Below are 20,585 nucleotides of genomic sequence, written 5' to 3'. Positions count from 1 at the left end.
CAGGGTCTGCAGAAGCCAGGCTTGTCCCTGTCCCTCTCTCTGACAGCAGCACTTTGGAATCTGTAGAAAGTCTAGCTGCAGTCACTACAAGCAGGAGGAACTCGGGCAGGAGCAACCTGTTCCATGTGAATAAGGGAGCGGTTCTTCAACACACTTAGAAGCATGAAGTCATGTTTATTTCAGTACTTTGACAAAATACCCATAAAATTCAAAACTTCTACCATTACAAAAATAGGTCTCTACAAGTGATATTCTGTCTGCACTGCCAGTAGCAAATATTACGAGAGTCAATGTAACTTCAGTAGCCTTGCCAGAAAAAGTGCAAGTAAACTTTGCTGAATGTAGCTCAATTTAATTAATACACAAGTTTCATCTTCGCACCCTTTTGATAAATACACACTTCATAAGTTAATCATTTAAATTAGCATTCCACAAATATACATGTAATTTAATGGCTGGGGGGTTTGTTTGGGGATTTTTTTTTGTTCAGATTTTTTTTTTTCCCATGAACACAAAGTGCCTACATCCATAAATCCCAGTCTCTGTGGGTGTGCCAGGATGGAACTGTATACAATCGTATAGCTGTGTTCATATTGGTCCCACAATATACACATTATACAAAAGCACAGAAAGAGCACAGATTTACAGAAGGCAATCTGTTAGCATCACTGCCAGTGATGGAGATGTTGAAGGGTATTATTATCTTCTTATACCCATGTGCAACTGAGTGTATGAAGTCGAACCTGTAAGATGGAGAAAAAAATGTCATCAGGATTACTTGGAACAAGTACATACATTCATTCAGCTGAATAATCATGAAAGATTTTACACAGGAAATCATAGAATTGGGACTTTTAAAGATCAAATCTTTTAAGAACAAAACTTTCCCAAATGATGGGGAAGACAAACACAAGAACTTCAAAACTCAAGTTTGATAAATTTCATCCCATTGTTCTGACAATTTTCTTGATGTATTCCTCTTTCAGTACAAAAATTGTCATCATCTATGGGGCAAATTGACTGTAACTTCTGTAATCAAACTGATAGGAGAAAAAAATTCCTCTTCCATGTCTTAATCTTTTTCTCTATATAACTGAAACTCTTAGCAAGATGCCAACTGAATCCTTGCTGTGCATTTATTAGAGACCAGGGAAGTCAAGTGTTACCAATAATCTCAAAATCTATAATGAAAGCATGTTTGTATCACTTTTCAAAGAATTTTACAATCTTTTCAGTGAGCTTTTTGCCCCAGCTCAGAAATGCCTCTTGTTTAAGGCTGGAAATGGAACTGGAAGTTGTTATGTATCTCAGAGAACCAGCACCCAGGTGGCAGTGGGCCCTGTGGTGCCCAGAGGTGCTGGCAGGGTGCCCGAGCCCCACCTGACTGCACGCTGCCGAGCCGCTTCTGCAGCGCCTCCAGGCGATGGATGTAATCTGTCAGAGCCCTTTCGGGGTCGTAGTTCTGCAGCTGGGGACAGGCGAAGGACACTGGGTTTAAATCAGCATGCATCCCCTGCAGCCTAGGGGCACAACAACACACACCGTTTCAAAAAGGGACATTTTGAGTCAAGATATCAGCAACACAGCAAAATACTGTAGGCAGGGATCTCTTATGGCTGCATATCCATGTAGCAGCCAGCACACCAAACCCATTTAACCTCCCTGGCACTTACTGCCCAAGCCAGAGAAACCACTCCTTTGTTTCTGGCATTTTCTTTCTGCTGCACAGGATTTGTTGCTGCATTTTTTTGAGACAAAGACTGACCAGCAAATTCCTAATGAGACTGCAGCAGAATCCATGGTAGATTGAAGTTTAGTTTTCTACTAAGAAGCTTGTGTCAACAAGGACAAGGCCATCTTTACAGGATTCTGCCTCTTGTCATTACTCTCTGTAAGTAAAAGTCAATAGTGGCTAACACAGATTAAAGGTTTTTACCACGTAAACTGTTATGGTTATGACAAACTAAGAAAATACAAATATTGAGGTGGTTTACATTAAAATGAAACCCAAAAATGGCTAGAATTTGATATGCAGTGAAGACCTGAACTCACAACTTCATATAAGCTCATCAAAGTATGATGGAACTCATAAAAATGTTGCCCTTGATGAAAAATACCCAGTTTCACTGGTAGGGATGTGCAAGCTTTAGCCTCAAATCATGTGATGAGTAATCACACACTGAATGCCTCAGACATTTTTGACATATTCTTATGAAAAAGTTAGATCTTGCAGCATCAAAGGTTACAAATCTTAGCAGTAAACACTGAGGCTTTCAGTTATTTAAACAGTGCCTGAAAGAGAATAATAAAAAAAAAAACCCCAAATATGTTGAACGTTTGTAGGAGATCTAGGAGATTCCATGCCTGACCTGGATCTAGAAGAATGCCTCTGTTCTCCATAAAGATCCATGCCACCAGAAAATGAATCAGACCGTAATTCATTACCTAGAAATACAAAATATACAGAATATTAGAAATACAAAAAGCAGTGTCTTGAAAAATAAAAAAGTATGACCTTTTGCACTTTACTGGGAATCTCAGATATGAGTTTTCTGTTTGCATATCACAGAAATGGCATTTAACAAGTGGAGGCCACTTTCAGACTCCCTCAAGCAAAAGCAGAGGTGAAATCCTGGCCTCACTAACGTCAATGAGAAAACTCTCACAGACTGAGCAAAGATTTTAGTGCAGACCTAAACAGACAGTAAATAATAAAAAAGCTTCTGATTCTCCTTAGACTCTTCCAAAAAGCAAACAGAAAACTGTTATTTCCCAGACTTAAACCTGTAACAAAAGAATGATAAGCTTTTGTTCTAAGGACCCCGTGGTGCAGATCTCCCACAAAAACTCCAATGACTCAGCTAAAACTGCTTTCATGAACATGCTCCATAGAGAAACCTTCCATATTTTTTTTAATCCCACCCACGATGGAGCAAAACAAAACTGAAGAGAAAGCAAATAGGTTAGTGCCTGTGCTGAGCATGAAAACTGAGAAATAGCTTAATCCAAACAATTATAGCAAAAGAAAGAGGGAACAGCCCCCATTCATTCCACATGAGGATAACACAAATCAAAACTCATCTCCATTAAGCAGTGGTGTGACTTGTGAATACCACTTTTTCAGTCATTACTGGACTGTGACTTACCTGCGTTCTGGCTAAAGACATCCCTATTGATAGTCAGAATTCCAGAACCTGTAACTCTATGCCATCGACGAACCAGGAATTTCATTCTGCATTTCAAATTTTCAAAAAACAAAAAAACAAACAGCTTCAGGATAAAAGAAATATTCTGATTAAAGTAATCTGCTTCTTGTATTCTAAAAAGTAGAAGAATTTCTTGACCAGCAAGCAAATTTAACAGATGGACAACTAAAACCTGAGTATCAAGTACAAAACATCCTTTTGCATATCCCTAAGTAAGACTATCTTTTGTCCAAACCTGTTTTCAGTTCCCCCTATACAAGTCCAGAGGTGCTGTATAGGTCCAAGTGGACAGTAAATGGCTCAAACACCAAAGCTACAGCACACCAGTATTTAAAAATCATACTAAATATACTTTTTTGCTCTGTTGCAGCCCCAAAACTGCAACTGCAGAGCATTATGAGTAAAATCCTCACAACAGGTATGTGAACACTTCCTTCAATTTATACAACACACAAGGCTCAGAACAATAGCAAGCACAAGTGCCTGGGGGTTCACACCTTTGTGAAGAAGGTTTGTTAGCAACATGGCAGTACTATGCAGTAATAAACTTTACTTTTTCTTCCTCACCAATTCCTGCTCACCCTTAGTCTTGTGAAATTCAAAGGACTACCTAGATTAAGAAAATTAATTCCTAAATCTATATTATACTTACATGTAAGACTTGAATCTTTAAAGGCAATTTAGTTGCAGAAAAAACCCTTGTAAATAAGTGCAATCCTTAGAATTGTAATAATGTTTTTTAATAATATGACTTTACCCAGTACACTCCATCTGAGATTATCAGATACTGAGCCCTTTTCAGCTACAATCAGACTGCTTATTCCTATTACAAAATTACCTACATTCTGCTCACCTTGTCAGCCTAGAAGTAGCTACTATATTCATGACTACCAAAAATATGCCATTTAAACAGGATGGAATATGAAAATTTCTAGATCTCATCAGAGAGCTAGAAAAGTATATATGAAACAGCACAGTCATATCTGTAACTTCCTGCAGGTTACCTTGAAATTGCAATGGACACTCTGACTGCAGAGCGAAATCGTGTGAAACCCTTTGAATGCTGTGTGATGATTTCAAGGTCTGTGTAGGAAGGCTGTCCCCCCATCCGTGCTATGAGGGCCAGTGTGGCTTCTTCACACTCCTGGAATCCTCCAAGTAACAGCAGCAAATATTTTTTCTGATATATCAGAGCTTTCCGGAAGCTCTCTGCCCGTAGGTATTTGCCATAAATCCTCTGCAACAAGAGAAAAAGACAAAAAGCTCCATAAGCTCCAAGAATCCCAACAGTCCCAAGACCTTTAACATTGTTACTTCTACAACATTTCTGTGATTATGCATTTTTCAGTTCCATGGAGAAGACTGTGCTACTGCTCACACTTGTTAAATGCAACTTCATATATTGAGGATCACCTAAACAGCAAGAAATAGAGCACACACAAAAGGACAACACAGGTGTTTACATGTCATTCTTGGAGAGAAAAAATAATAGTCAGGTACCTGAATATGAAAATTTTAAAACTGAATTAGCGTCTTTTTACTCAGAATAAAGCAGAGTGAACACAATGAAAAATAAGCCCTAATCAAAATTTTTAAAGCAGCTGTAGTTAGTATGTGGGGGAAAAAATATCTTCTTACCCTTAGAACAGCATTTTCAGTATCTGATCCCAGTTCTCTGAGGAAAGCCTCACTCCTGAGCTCTGCTCTCAGCTTGGAGAGTTCTGCATCAGCTTGTTTCAAAGATTTCTGCAGCGACAGCCTTTCTCTGTTCCAAATCTCCTTCTCAGAAGCAACAAGAGTATCAATATTAACTCCAACATCTGATGAGTGCCTAGAAGACTGAAGACAAAGGAAACTGAATTTGAATGACATAATTTGGAGAAGCTTAAGCTATGTCATTCTAGTCATTGGTTTGATGGAGTGCTCATAAAATTAATGAGAAAAACTATTCAGTGCTTGGATCTGAGGCCACCCTTGCACTCTGACACCTCAAAGGAGCCCAATCAGTGTCCCAGAAAAATACAGCTTCTCTAAAGAAAAAAGTCCCCTCAACTGGATCATACTAGCTTCTTGATCTTGAAGGCTGTCTGGGTCTATCTGGATCTGCTTATCATGGCAATGAGATAGAGATAAAAAAGAAAGGCACAAAGCGTTTAAAATAAAGGAGTAGTTAACAAAAAGAAGCAGGTAAAATCACGAAGTTTTACACTCAACAGAGTTGAGGCATACTGACCACTGAACAAGAATAAATCACATCAATTCCCTCTGTAGAGGGAAGCCAAGAAAGACAGATAGTTTGATCACTCTCAACTGGGTGACCAAGACAAAAAATTAGGCTTTTATGTCTGTATACATAACTCATTAGATCAGCACCACCAAGGACATACATAGTCTGCAGAAGGCTGTCTGTGCTGGTATCTTCTCAGCTCTTCCTCCAGTTTCATAACAGCATTCCTCAAATTATTCTTCTCTTCACTCAGTCTGCTGACAAAGCCTGTCAGCTCAGCATTTTGCCTGAGCAGCCTCTCAGTCAGAGAGCTGGATGGAGTCCCTGGCGGCAGCACCATCTTCAGCTACAAGGAAGAACGAAAACCAAACTCAACTTCTCTTAGATCCAAATTGCCAGCTTGAAAATAACTGGCTTACAGTAAAAATCATTTATAGATAATGATAATAGCTTTGTATCAACTTCATATAAAAAATTTCAGTGTACATGTAAACTATAAATCATGGTGTCCGTACTTACCCTATAGATTACAACAGAGTATTTTCATACAACCTCAATTGTACCAGCTATAACAATTTGCAAAGTTTTCTACCATGTTAATGTTTATCTAACCCAGAGGAAAAGAAAAGCCTCAAAGCTTTTTTCAAGTTACATTGAAAATCCTTGCTTAAAATATAGGACCGAATATAGGGACCAAATCAAGCTCACTTAAAAATCAAATATTGCTGAATTCTTTGCAACAGATTACCTCACTTCATTTTTTTTTATATAAGTGCATGCCACTCAATCTTCAGTGGCCTTTCATTTGGTAAATATAGGGCAGTTTAAGTAAATGTGTTGTGTCAGCATAATACAGTAAATACTAAATGTTGATTTTAACATCAGGAAGTACTGAGAAAAGTTTCCTCAGTTATAGGATTACTGCTGAAAAGAAAATATTCTAAAGAAAAAGCCATGACATGCAGAAATTTAAAATGAAACTGAAAAAGTTTTGATTTGAAAGTTGAAAAATTACTTTTAAAGTATTAAAAATTAAAAAAAAAAAAATGGAAAGGGGTTTTTACACTTTACAAATTCCATTCAGAACACTCGCTGGAATTTTCTCCTATAAAGACCTGAATAAGTGCAGGCTGACAAACTCCTTGCAGTTTCTGCTCACAGCTTTTCATCCTAAATCTCCCATCAAAGTTACAGCATTGACTCTCACCTCTTCCAGACCGGGCAATCCAGGCAGTATTTTCAGTTCTGAAATAACTTCTTCAATTGCATTTTGTAGTAAAATGAAGTCCTGATCATCTGCTGTTTCAAACTGCAATCTGAAACAAAAGGGGTTTCAACAGCAGATCAACTCTGACATCACCAGCCAGACTAAAAGGACTTTCCATGGATTCCTATGCACTGGATCTATAGCAAGTCACTTCAGCAGTACCGGAGACAGGGCAACATTTTCCTGACTGCTAAGGGACTCTGAACAAAATTGTCCTGATTTGAAAAGTAAGTATACAGAAAGGCTTTCACTCACTTGCAGACAGGGATATTCTACATGAAGCACATTTAAAATAGTGGTTCTGCTTCCCACAAATCTGTTGAATCTGTGTGATCAAAATCCTAGGGTACTTCCCAGATATACTGCATTCTGCTTTGCCCAAATGTTTCAGAAGGAATGTTTAATATTAAACGACCATAACAGCAAAATAAAAACAGATTCAAACCTCCCATGGACCTGGTACCATGTTATTTTTAAATCTTATGGAGATAGTAACCTTCCAAAAAATCAAGATCAGTTTCACTAGACCATAATAATTTTTCCCCAAGGAAGACGACGCAGAACAATAATCCCTATATTCATTCCCTTATGCATGATGAATTATTTAATTACTATTTAAAATTCATCTACTTATACCATACCCAGATAAACCTTATCACTTTTCAGAGGAAAATAAGACTATTTTGCTGTGCCTTAGAAAGGACACTATTAAAAAATATAGGATTTACAGCAGCACTTGATACTCTGTGACCTGTCTTCCACCTGTCTTCCACTTGTATCTCAAGTAACAGCATATACAATAAAATTGTGTATGTATTGTACACAATAAAACTAACAACCCCAAACTCAGTTAAATCCTGCAGTCTGTGAATCAGGATTCAATATATTAGCTTGCTGGCTGCTATTTACTAAACCAAATTGCTGAAGACTGGTCTAACCTGCTAGCAGCTTTCCGAGCCAACTGCTTCAGCTTTGGAGATGCATTTTGCAGCTTTTGTCTGACTTTTTCCAGAATTTCAGTAGCAGCAGAGAGATCTCCTGTCAGTGTGCGATAAGTCAACTCATTTGTCTCAGCTCCTTCCATTTTTTGCTGGAGAACCCAATTTCTTGTTCTGTCATTGGGTGTATCCCAGGTAGTCTGGAAAAAAATACGTATTTTAAATATATATATCTATAAAATGTATGTGATCCAGTGCTGTAAAATAAAAACATATGACTCTGAAACATACTCAGAAACTGAAGAACAGATAATTCTGGCAGAGAAAGAAATTTAGTGTGACTACAACACCGCTGTAATGAAGCACTAAAGTATCATTCTAGTCTAGGTCTAGTGTCTTTCTTGACTAAGAACTAGCAATCACAGAGCTACAGTGTGAATCCAGTCAAAAAACTCAGCAGGATGTCACTAAGCCTTTCTGTTTCTTCCATTAGCAGCTCCTTTACCAGTTGTGCAAGGAATCTGGGCAACTGGGCCTATGTGTTTTGGTAACAAATTTATAGTCATAATAACAGGGGCTGAAAGAGACCACCATGGTCATGGGGGTCAGTCCAGTCCCAGGCAACCACACCACTGATGCTACCACAAGCACTGAAGAGATGTTCCTAGGTAACAGCCTCCCAACACTGCCATGGAAGAACTGCTATCCCTCACAAAGAAACCTGAGTCCGTGGCTCTGCCTCTGGCTGTTTCCTCTACAGGATAGTACCAAAGAAGATAATCAAGAGTATTTCAAATGTCACAGGAAACAGCAGGAGATTAATTATTTGAAATTCCAGGAAAGTCCTGGCAAGCAGATCAGACTATCTGCTGATAAGGAAGGGAAAAAACCCCAACGGCTGCTGCTAACCTGATCCAAGAGAAGACTCTGCTGATCACAGTGCTGGCAGTTCCCTGTGTGCAGAAGAACAAGGTGCACAAAAGAGCATGGCAGGAAGGCTGCTGCTGTCACAGTTACCAATACGCTCAACAGCCTGCCTCCAGATGTGGGTAGTTTCCAATGCTTCAGAAGATAAAAACCAGTAGCCAAAGTAGAAAAGAAAAATTTCCTTCTTGGCTCCACATACAAGCAACTGGTAAAACAAATGATGACAGGATGGGCAAAACCATGGTGAGCAAAGAGGCAAGCAAGTCTCCTGTCAGTCCTCTCTGCGATTACCCACAAATCACTCACCCAGCAACACTTATCTCTTACAAGCAAGTTTCTAAAAGTAATTTAAAAATAATTTTAAAACTCACCTAACTTTTTATGACAGTGAAAAACTTAAGAGACAATAGAGACAGCACTTTCACTCATCTAAAAATTAGGATAATTCCTAAATTGATTTTTTACCTTGATTTCTTCCTTCTATTTTGTTTGCTAACATACACATATTCATACATATGTTTGTTTGATTGCTTACTCATTTCTTTACTGAAGCTGTTGGAAGATCCCTTATGATGTTTCAAAGATCCCTTGCAGTTTATGAACTAAAGATTAAGGGCAGTGACCTGGGGCATTCCTGAGTAGGAATAGCTCATTCCTGCAACTGGTTGCAAGGGACATTCTCCTGTACTGAGACACAAAGTGTGTGTATAGACCCAGATGCATTTCTCCTGCTTGTGCTCCTCCTTATACACTTCTATGCTCCTCCTTATGTACTCCTATAACTTCACTCTCAGGAGGAAGCATGTGAATAGTTTCAGGAAGCAAACTGCAATGCTTTCCCTTTTCCATTCTCTGGTGCCCATGTTCTGTAATCTGCAGGCTATTTCATAGATTGAGTCAAGGCACAGTGACACATAATTGAGCAAAAGAATTAAAGCTAAATTGTATATTTCAATATTACACATTACTTTCAATCCTACTGTACCTCATTTGGGTTGTGGCTTGGTGTCCTTTTGGCTTCCTTTCTTCCTTCATCCTCCTGCTCTTTTTTCTGTAGATCTTGGATTATTTCCTGCAACTTCTTTGTTTCATTCCCTAATTTATGAACTTCTTGCTTCTTTTCTCCAAGTTGCCACTGAAGGTCTTCTACTTTGGACTCTAGTTCATGGAGTTTCTTTTGTACTATTATGTTAGCATCTTGTTCTGCTTGTAGTGCTTGTCTCTGAATCTGCCTTTCTTTCTCCATTTGCTGTCTCACTTGCACAGATTCCAGTTTGTACTTCTCCATCTCACTTACTAACTCCACTATACGGTCATGCTTTTCATCCATTTGCTTCTGTAGCTCTTTAAGCAATTCCTCAGATGGATTAGGTGCTCCAGCTTGCCCCTTATCTTCAGCACTTTGAAGCTGAGCACACAGCTCTTTTTCCCTTTCTAGGGCACTGCTTATTTCGAGAGCTCGAACCTTCTCTGATTCAAGAAGCACCTGCAACTCAGAGTTACGGCCTCGCTCACGTGACAGCTGGGCAGCACTCAGTGCTTCTTGGGATTCAATCCTCTGCTGCAGATCACTTGACAGCTGTTTCTCTTGCTCCAGAAGTTTACTTAACTCCAAGTTCTTCTGTTTTTGATCTTCAAGAGAAAACTTTAAGTCCTTTCAAAAGAAAACAAGAATTGATCAAAGCCATTTGTGCATACTTTCCATTAAATTCTGCAAATTGCAAATATGCTGCCTCTACACGTGCTGCTTTTGACAGGTTTTACTATTCCCAACTAATGTGACAATACTCTGAATGCTGCAGTTACATCTGATACTAAAATACATTACAGATGTCTTTATTCTAAAATCAGATTATTTCATAAAAGAATATTTTTAATACATGCTGTATAGTGGGATACAAACAACTGTAGTTCTGAAGTTGAAGACAGCCAGCTGCTTTTACTTTCTAAAACTGTGAAAATAATTTTTCAGCTTTGGATTTCAAGATGTAAATAAATTGATGCTGTTGAAGTTATTGCTTTTTTGTCTTTTCTCTTGTACCAGGATACCTACTCTCCACTATATCTGCAGAGGTACCAGTGATGCATTTTCTCCTAAATTAAACTCCCTAGTTTGATTTTCATGAGGTGAAACTGTAGACCTTTTAAACTGTGACAAACAATATGTCTCCTTAAATCATATTCTTAAATACTATATTTTATGAGTCAGGCTGTGGTGGGGGCTGAGGGTAGCCATCAGCAGTGTCCTGTCCCCTTGAATAACTGAGAGCCATTATAGAATTTTTTAATCTCAAGCCTGAAAAGCACAGTAAAATTCCTATTGATTTAAATGGAATGTGCATCAGGCCTTTTTCATACTTTGCCACACAGCTTCTATAAATTTTTCTTCAGCTCTAGATGATATAATACAACAGCTGAAGACAGAACAATGAAGCATGCATTGGACAAAAAACGTGGACTGAGATGAAATGTTAACCAAAAGAATATTTTCATGCTCCTTGATGTCCCAGGCCACTTGGGATTATGGAATACCTCAAGCTCTTCTCTTCCTCTTTCCTCACTGCGTTCCATTTTAGCTTTTTCTTTTTCCAAAGCCCACTGTAGCTCTCTTGATCTCTTCTGTTCATTGGCCATTGTATCCTTGAGAATATCTAGCTCAGCTGCTTTTTCTTTAACTTCAGTCCTAAAAGAAAAATGGAGCAAACTTTACATTAGGCAGTGACTCTAATCCTATCATGATGCAGTCACTTACTTGGTATTTATTCCATCCTGTGCACTGAAAACACTGTTAGTCTAGTAGAGTAACAGTGAAAAGCCTATTTAGAAAGACAAGGCTAACTCAAACCCAAAAGAGTTGCACAGTTCAAGAACTACAACAAGTGTGTCCACCCTGCTACCTTTGTAGCTGCTTCTTGTGGGGGCTCAGAGGCAGTGAGTGTTCAACCTTATCCAGTCATAGGCCAAAATCTTAAAGAATGCCATGGAAGTGCATCTTGCTGCCATGTTTCTCAAGGGAAAAAATTTACTGTGGGAAAAGGAAAAATCTATGACCTAAATTTGCATTTTTTTGCAAATCAATTTTGTATCTGTTTTGAAAAAGAAACTTCTCCTGATGGTCTGTAAAAGGTATAAAGTAATCTTTAAAGTTATCCAAACTTAAGCTCCAGCCTAATTTGTTATCTCTGAGCTGAACATTAAAATTCTGTTCATGGGTGCATCCCTCTGGTTCAGGCATAAATAATAATGGCTTTCTTAAGTGCCAAATCTGTGGTTTTTGCTATCAACCATGTCCAAACAACATTTAAGACTATTTCATATGGAAGTACTTGCAAAGTCATCTTAACTTTGCAATTTTTTTCTCCATGTTCACAGAGATTAAAAACCTTTAATAAATATGGTCTATTTATTAGCTTGTATAGAGTAGCCTAATGCAACAAATTTTAAAAAGGAACTTGATAACTAATAGAGTTACTTATTAATTGAAATATATACTTTGTCAAATGTAAAAAGTCTATCTTTGTCAGGTAGGTTTTACAGAAATACTGAGAAGCAATTGTACTACATGAGATCCAGCCCCTTAAGAAAATCAGAATTATGGTTTCAGATTAGGAAAGATAATCTTCACAGCCAACACAGACAGCTTGGCACTGAAAGCCACACCTGATAGTTTCTAGGTCCTTGAAGTGCTTGTGCTGTGCTTTAAGGGTTGCTTCAAGCTCTAGTTTGGCCTGTGCAAGTTCATTCTTCATCTCTGCGCCCATCATCCTCTCTGAATTCAGCTGCTCCTGAAGCTCTGCTGCTCGGTCCTTCATACTCCGGAGCTCCACTTGCATCTCCAGAATCTGCAACTGCTTCTGCTGCATATTATACTCCAGCATTTCTAATGAGAGCACCATTCACATGGAAATTACTTCATGAAAAACACTGTTTGGGTACAGCTTCTCCTAGCCAGAGCATGAGCACTATTAGGCTATTATTAAGAGTGATATTTTAAAATAATATTTTCTTTCAGTAGCCGAATAAAAGCAAACCCATGACTTTTATACTTGAATATCTTTCATAATTTGAAGAAATCACTTCAACTTCTTTATTTCTTAAAGGCTCTAAGATGTGTGCAACTATCTCAATATGCATAATTTGCATAATGATTAACAGAATTTAAGTTAGTTATATTACATATGTATACTTGTGACCTAATATTTGTAACTAAACACTGACAGTGAGCTTTACTTAGTTTTAAACTATACCTGTTCTCTGAACCTTTTGTTCTTCATTCTAATTCCTTCTTAGTTTCTGCATTATGACTGACTATCCAACTTAGATTATTTCAAAGCTGCTGAACCTAAACAGTGAAGCATATACATGGAAAATGGCCTTAAAATTCAAGCTCCATTTTTATAGCAATTGAACATAACTTTGTATCACTTTCAGTTTAATACAAGTCATAGGAACACAGACTATTTTAATTTTTGCAAAAGTAGTTAAATAAGATTGAAGAAGATGAAAAGTATGCATGTTCAGAACACGCACATCAAAATCAGAGACTGAAGAAAGTCACCATTTTTGTCACTTCCAACATTATGATCACTGCCCTGAAAGCATTTGGAAAAAGACATATATTACCACAGAAGTCACCTTGGCTTTTTGAATCAATTTCTTGTTCTCTCTTGGGGTTACTTTTCTTACTGTTCATCTGAGCATGTAATACTTGAATCTCCATCAGCAAACTTCTTCTGTCTGCATTCTGAAGACTGTCCATTGCTGCTCTCTGGATAGTAGCCTATTAGCATTAGAAACATTTCAAAGTAAACCCCCAGATTTTATGAGAATAACTGTGTTGACATCACATTTATTCATATATTTATAGTCCACATATATTCAAAACATCTTCAATGAAGTCAGTATTACAGTATTTGGGAAAACTACTTGTTATTTTTTAGCTCTCTTCTAGGCATCAAAATTACAGACTGAAAATTGCAATTACTTTTCTGGAAAACTGCAATTTTCTCATTAATGCCTCCATGTTCCAGAGGAGATAACTGACTTCCCTCTGTCCCATAGCAGCCTTAACACTTTCTCTTCTTGCAAATTATTTTGTATAAACAAGCTACCTTTTCTCTTAGACAGTGTAACAGAATTCTAATCAACTTAATGACACCAAGCTCAGGACAACTGTTTTCAATGCAAATTGATCTCTGCAGGCTGTATTTATTATGTAACTTGTGCACCCAAAAGTTTCTTTCCCATGCCACATTATTTTTCTTTTAAAAGACACCAGTTTTTTCTGCAAGTCTGACTTTGTTTTCATCCTTAGACTGTCAAAACTACCATTAATACATATATTTATAATGGATGTATAAATTTAAAATTAAAATAACGTAGACAAACACTTTGACTACAGTACAGTTTATATTACCTGCTCTTGTAGTCTGTGCTCTAACTGATTCATCAACATCACTGCATCTCTTGTGCCCATTTCTGCAAGTTCAGTTTGAAATGCAGCAAGGAGAACATTTTGTTCTCTCACAAAAAGCTGTTGAATGGCATGCAGAAGTTCTCCTCGCCAGTCTGACACACCTTCAGGAGATTCAGTACTTGCATAGATCTGCAGTGGTATAAAAACAATTTAAAGACCCAAATGGAAGGATTACATCATTATAATTTCTATGTATAGTGTGTGTTTTCAGTGGAATGTTTAGCTTTTCTTAATAATTGGGTAAATTTCATCCATCCAAATGGATGTGTTTACTGTACACATTACAAATTTTTCTGCATTCACAAATCATAAACTTTTAGCTTTGCTTTCAATGGAGGCAGCGTAGCTTTTTGTAACTGAAAACTTAGCCCTGTGTAGCTACTACTGAGGTTACTATATCACACTACTCTTTAATTTTTCTTATATTATGTATATATTATATTATATGTCTCTCCCTAGGCTCTCACAAAGCTATGTGGTATTGTGCAGACACTGTGCGTGAAAAAGATTTAATTTTAAATGACACAAAGTTCATCTGCCCACTTTGCATGCTAAAGAAAATGCTGAAGTAATAAAAAATACATGCACATATCCAAGAGTCTAACTGGGGTAATTTAACAAGGCAAAGTTTTAACAGATTACTGATTAATGAGCCAATAAATAACAGCGTTAAAAATTCTATTTAAACTGCTACTGGAACATGTTTCAAAATAAAATTCTTCTTAGAAGGGGGACCTATACAGTCAAAAGTTATCAATGCACAGAAGAACAAATATAAGCTGTAATACCATGAAGTAGTGCAATATGGAGTTTTATGGCACATTAAAAAAAATTTGACCTTGTAATAAGATATTTAAGCATTTAAACCTGAACAGTGGATGTGCCTTAGAAGGCTATAATAAATTATTTTTTATTCAGATAGAATCTTATGATATTTTTTATACCTCAGCTTCTCTATGAACTTCCATTTTTGCAATTAGGTCTTTCAAAGATGAGATGGTGCTTAGGAAAGCTTTTCTTTCTTCTAGCCAAGATTCTGGCTCTTGCTTATGAGGTGACAGATCTTTTTCACTATATGGAAATTCAGTGAGAGACAGCACCTGTATACCTTCATGATGGACTGCTCTCAGCAAACCCTACAACAAAAGCAAAAAGAAATCAGTAATGCCAACATATAACAGTAACAGCAATAATAACTGCAATCTTATTTAATATGTATTGGAAAACTGGTACTTCTAATTTGATCAGCATAAAGAAACTATGCTTCCTCATATCAAGGACAGAAGAGTCACCCAGTCCTTTATATGTGTCACACAGAAATTTATTAAATCATTGTAGTTTTCCTCAGTTTCAAATAAAATTTTCCAGGGTACCTCTGTCAAATCAATTTTTTATTTTTAAAATAGCTACTAATGGAAACTGACATCATCAAAACAGTCCTGGGGAGGCTTCCAGGTGAGCTTTGCCATTCACTTTTTGAAATTACTATGAAGTTAGGGCTTTGTCACAAAATACTTTTTAAAAAATGTAATTAAAACATGATACCCTTACTGTTTATAATAAACAATTTGCTTTCATAACATAGTCATAAAAATAGAACCCATAAAATTGTGTAATATGTGATCATGATATTATTGTTAATACAATGAAATTGCAATAAATTATAACTATTTTTATTTCTCATAATCAAAGCTGAGAACAAGCCCACAGATATAAAACTCATATTAGGCTAATTTAAAATGCAAAAATGCACATCACTGTGATAAAATGTATTAAAATAGTCAACACTAAAACTTATCTAAATGGCTCTGTTATCAATGATCAAGCAGAAGGTAATCTCAACTTTCAGTAGTATCACTCTTTTTCCTTAAAAAAAGATTGAGTCTATTTTACCTTAATTTTTTTGGGGAGTAAATCTGTTGAAGTTTCACCTTCATCTATTCCTTCAGATATCGTGTCAGATCCCTGGGTCTGAGCAAGATACATTCCTTGACTCCAGTCTGAACTGGAGTCTAAAATAAAAGGAGAGAAAAACATGAAAGCTGGATTACTGGGAAGCTTTGAAGAACAGGCATCAAAAACCTGTTGTTTTAACAGGTAGCTGCATGTCACTAAGGGTTCATTCTGAGCCTGGAGACTACCTGTTTTATAGTTTTTCTTTTTCAGTTTCACAGAAGTAACAGCAAAACAAAACTAAAAAATAAAACCACAACCAAACTGAAAAATCCTTATTTAGTTTTACAAGACAAACAACTACTTGCATAAACACTTGTGCCAAATGACCCCTCTTAATATGCTTTGCCTTGCCTATGTCCAGGATCACTTGAATAATTTTATTACACTTGGAGAAGTCAATCCCTGTCATCATCTCCCACTGCTAGAGAGCTGTAGCTTTAAATACTATCAGGAGATGATGAAGCTATGCTGAAGAGATCATGTAATAGCTAAGAAGGATACAGAAACTCCTATGGAAAGGAAAATAATTAGTATCTGATGCCTCAACTAAAACCCATCTCTGCTCCGGACATTTCCCTTTGGTACCAAATTAACAACATGGCATGCCCAGAGCCTTTTGCTGGTGCAGCAGGCTTCTGCTTCAATCTGGGCAGTAGCTGTTTTGATTTCTTAGAACACAAATTCTTAAACGGTAAACTTAATATCAAAAAAGCAGATTTAATTCATAATACTGTTTGAAATCTGTACAAACAAATTTCTTACCACTAGAACCTCCATCTCTAGCTTGATGTGGTGGAGAACGTGCTAATCCAGAAACTGGGATTCTCTGTATTTAGAAAAGAAAACAATCAAGTCTTTAACCCCTCACCCACTCTCAGTAAGGGAGAAACTTTTAAGGAGCAGGAAATAATGTGAACCAATTCCCCTGCAATCAGAGTAATAAAACTAAATATGAGAGAGACGGCATTTCACAGGGTGACCTACATTGCCCACAGCAGGGCAGGTTTAAGGCAGAAGCACAAGGAAACACCTGGTAGCTGAGCACACTTGCAAACTTCAGTGCTGAGAAAGGGGTTCACAATCTCTCCCAGGGCCATGGAAACATTAGAACACTTTAAAGTTTTTTACTGAGCATGTGGTGGTTCACATTTTGCAGATTTTAAATGGGAATTTCTGTAGCAAGAGCAAAAGCTTGAACTGAAATATTTCAGCAATTACAAAATAAAATACATACTTCTTTGGCTTGTAGAGTTTCTATGACTTCCTTTAAAGTATTACATTCTTCAGTCAATACTTGTACTGCAACAAACTTCTCTCTCTTTAATGCTTCAGATTCAGAGATATGCCTTGTCTCCATGTCCATGATTTCAGCAGCATGGAGTTCCTGCATTTGGTCAATTTTTTCAGTAAATTCTCTTACAATCTCTGCAATCTCTTCTGAAGAGCATCCATTTTGCAAATCAATTTGGATTTCTACATTTTTAACAAGGACTGGTGAGACTTCCACAGTCTTGTCTGTTTTTGATGAGGAGCTGTTTCCAGTTAGAGTAGACTCATTGGCTGACAAATCACACGATATTTCTGCATCCTTCTTGCCTTCAGTTGTCACCATTTCTTTGTTCTTTCTCAGGTAACTTGCAAGCTTCTCCTCTGCTTGAACCAGGTTCTCTTTGACTTTGCACAGGTCTTCCTGAAGATGTATCAGACTTTCCTCTTTTACCTGTAAATATGGAGAATCTCAACTGCAATCCTTCCAAATACTTTAAAAAGCTAAAATCTAATTACAGCTCAGTTTAGTTCTATTTTAAAGCAGTTATGACACATGGTAGCACATATTATCTCCTAAGAAATACAGCTCTAGATCCACTGTTGCACTGCAGTAAAACCAAGTACTTTGGCAATGAGTGAAGATTTGATCTACAGCCTCAGCTCTGTTCCACTTGCAGTAGGCACTGAGGGGCTGCTTTTCTTGGTGGCATTCTCAGTAAAAGATAAAAAAATCCCAAACTATAGCATGCATATTCAAACAGTAAGTCCTGTACAACTATTTGATTTAAATACAATATGGAACACTCTGGTTCTTACTGTTAGTTCTTGCTGAAGTTTTTCTGCCTTTTCTCTGTAACTGTTTAGTTCTTCCTTAGCAGCAGCTGCCTCTTCTTTCACTTGTTCAAGTTCAGTAATAAGCACTTTTTCTTTTTGACTTTCCATGAGCTGCGCTTCTACCTATATGGCAACACAAAACATGGAAAATGGTAAAAATTCAAGTTTTAATAGCACTGATCACATTCACACCAACTTACAAAGTGAAAAGACCAAAGGGGAAAACAAATGTATGTAACTTGGGTTAACACAGCTTCAAAAAAATAAGACTAAGACCATGGGAGGAAAGATTATCTTACAGTTCACTGAACTCAAGCATAAATTGGATACACCACACCGCACAGGGAGGAAGGTCAACAGAGAGTAGGAAATTATAATATTATTTAACTTATAAGACATTTATGACATTCATTAAATTTGTATTTGGATGAAAGATCTTAAAATCTTTTCTGGTCCAGTGCTAGGTTCCCTGACTTCCGAAACTCTCACATTCAGAGACATCAAGCCCATTTTTGGACTATCAAACATAGTCAATTTTGACTGATGGTTCTAAATTGAGAGGCAATAAACCACCAGTGCATGGAAATCTGGACAAATGAATATTGGAAAAGCCACTGAAGGGAAATATCTTTGGAATTGCGGTGGGAAAACAAGAAAACAAATCAAGATCAAAACATATATAAATAAACAACTCCCATCCCAAAAACACCTGTATAGAAAATCGGTATAATTTCTCTTATCATTCTGAGTCCTGTGTGTGTCTCAGACACTTCATAATTTTAATTTTTATGTCTCTACCTCCACACCATGTAAAAGTGTACTACATTCCATTCTATGTCAAGTCAAATTAAGAATAAGAAATTTTATGTCCAAAATTCAAAACCACTTCACAATTATGAAAAAGTAAGGTATTTTTATTAAACAATGGAAACTGATAGTGGGGTTCCCCTAAAATTACATCCTTCTCTTCTTTGTAACTGTAGGAGTTATATAGAAATGAAAGTGCTACACAGAGCAGAATATGCCTGTAGTTATTCTCCTTAAGAACCATTTCATTTATTATACTTACATAAAAGAACCGGTTTTAGTGAAAACAAGAGAAAAGAAAATGGCGTCTATTTACCAGATAGGTCTGCATTTCTTCTTGCTTAATATATTTCTGAATCTCTCCTTTATGTTTTTCTTTAACCTCTTCTAGCAATTGCTGAAGCTCTAAGAACCTCTCTTCTTTCATTGTAGCTTCCCTTTGTGCAACTTTTACATTTTCTTTTTCTAGCTCCAAGCGACGATTTACCATTGCCAGTTGGTCTTCCATCTCATTAAGCCTCTGTGTTAAAAGTGATAATTTTGATTCTGTCTCGTTTTCAGTTCTATCACTCAAACCCTCTGTTTGGGTATTCTTGCTTGCTTCATCCACACACTCTGAAGCTTCCTGAATGTCCTGCATGAATCTTCTCTGCTCTTGAACTGCATTTAGCTGAACCTGACTTACAAGAGCAGCAGCAACTTTCTCCATTAGTGTCTTTTCCAGTTCTAATATCCTCTTTTTAAGTGTTTCTTTTTCAGCCTTGCTTTGCTCTTTCATGTCTTTTATTTCATTGTAGCACTGGCACAGTTCTGAATCTTTTTGCTTAATGCATGCCTGAAGTTGCTGCAGTTTTATCTCCATCTTGCTAATGGTGACTTTTGTATTCTCATCTGAAGTCCTAAGCTGGGACTGATCTGGCAAGTCTATCTCCTGACATAAGTCTCCTTCCATTTGTTCTGTTTTTCCATTGCCCCTGTCTTCTGGTTTTGACTTATCACCTTGGACCAGTGCAGACTTATATTTCTCTGTTATACTTGCATGCTCTTTTTTTAATATACTTATTTCTTGCTTTAACTGGCTCATTTTTAACTTTGTTTCCTCAAGCTCATTCTTTGTTTGAGATGCCTCTGCATTTATGTTTTCTACTTGCTTTTCCAAAGCTTCCTTTTCTGCCAGAACTGCTTCAAGTATGTGTTTTGGACTGTCAGCATCTTCTTGAAAACCAGCAACATCTGTTGGTGTCTTTTGTTCAATAATTGCCAGCTCCTGTTGAAGCTTATCAATTACATCATGCAACTGCTCTACTTCCTCATCGTTTTTCTTCTTCACACGTTCTTGATCACTTTTCAGACATTCAACCTGGGCTTCAAGCTCCCGTATATGCTCATTTTGCTCTTCAATAACCTGGGGGAAAAAAGCCAAACAAAACCACCGAGATCATGTTTGTCCGGGACTTCCCAGAAACAGTTTAATTAAACTTTGAAAGATCTTGTAAAAGAAAGTTCTCAATGAATTTCTTAACATGATGTCTCTTCTAAAGCTTTAATGAGAATTGAGACATCTTCAAATAGGATTGAGAAAGTAGCCCAAGACCTTAAAGAACTGAAAAATAGGTATTAAAGCATCAGATGAATTGAAAGCATTTGTAACATTCATAGAGCTAGGGAACACTGAATT

General features: G+C 37.1%; 1 protein-coding gene across 6 annotated transcripts in view; it reads right to left on the bottom strand.

Moving 5' to 3' along the window:
* Positions 1-154: 154 nt before the first annotated feature.
* The window catches only part of AKAP9 (A-kinase anchoring protein 9), a 105,739-nt gene continuing 85,308 nt past the window's right edge, over positions 155-20,585 (bottom strand). For 4 of the 6 annotated variants that reach the window (XM_077174763.1, XM_077174775.1, XM_077174777.1 and 1 more), the window contains 20 exons: positions 19,224-20,312; positions 18,083-18,223; positions 17,232-17,717; positions 16,760-16,823; positions 15,935-16,053; positions 14,986-15,177; positions 13,982-14,170; positions 13,189-13,345; positions 12,226-12,445; positions 11,098-11,248; positions 9,551-10,219; positions 7,639-7,838; positions 6,641-6,749; positions 5,594-5,779; positions 4,845-5,045; positions 4,211-4,443; positions 3,147-3,232; positions 2,370-2,445; positions 1,381-1,520; positions 155-743 (listed from right to left, as the gene is read on the bottom strand). In XM_077174763.1, coding sequence (XP_077030878.1) covers positions 700-743; positions 1,381-1,520; positions 2,370-2,445; positions 3,147-3,232; positions 4,211-4,443; positions 4,845-5,045; positions 5,594-5,779; positions 6,641-6,749; positions 7,639-7,838; positions 9,551-10,219; positions 11,098-11,248; positions 12,226-12,445; positions 13,189-13,345; positions 13,982-14,170; positions 14,986-15,177; positions 15,935-16,053; positions 16,760-16,823; positions 17,232-17,717; positions 18,083-18,223; positions 19,224-20,312 — 4,752 coding nt within the window. In that variant the 3' untranslated portion in view covers positions 155-699. The remainder of the gene's footprint in view (positions 744-1,380; positions 1,521-2,369; positions 2,446-3,146; positions 3,233-4,210; positions 4,444-4,844; positions 5,046-5,593; positions 5,780-6,640; positions 6,750-7,638; positions 7,839-9,550; positions 10,220-11,097; positions 11,249-12,225; positions 12,446-13,188; positions 13,346-13,981; positions 14,171-14,985; positions 15,178-15,934; positions 16,054-16,759; positions 16,824-17,231; positions 17,718-18,082; positions 18,224-19,223; positions 20,313-20,585) is intronic. The other 2 variants (XM_054639788.2, XM_054639789.2) reach the window with 1 other exon arrangement.

The sequence above is a fragment of the Agelaius phoeniceus genome, chromosome 1 (assembly GCF_051311805.1).
Source record: "Agelaius phoeniceus isolate bAgePho1 chromosome 1, bAgePho1.hap1, whole genome shotgun sequence".
Classification (NCBI taxonomy): Eukaryota; Metazoa; Chordata; class Aves; order Passeriformes; family Icteridae; genus Agelaius; species Agelaius phoeniceus.
The sequence above is the reverse complement of the archived record's forward strand: the minus strand, read 5'-3'. Positions and strand labels throughout refer to the sequence as shown.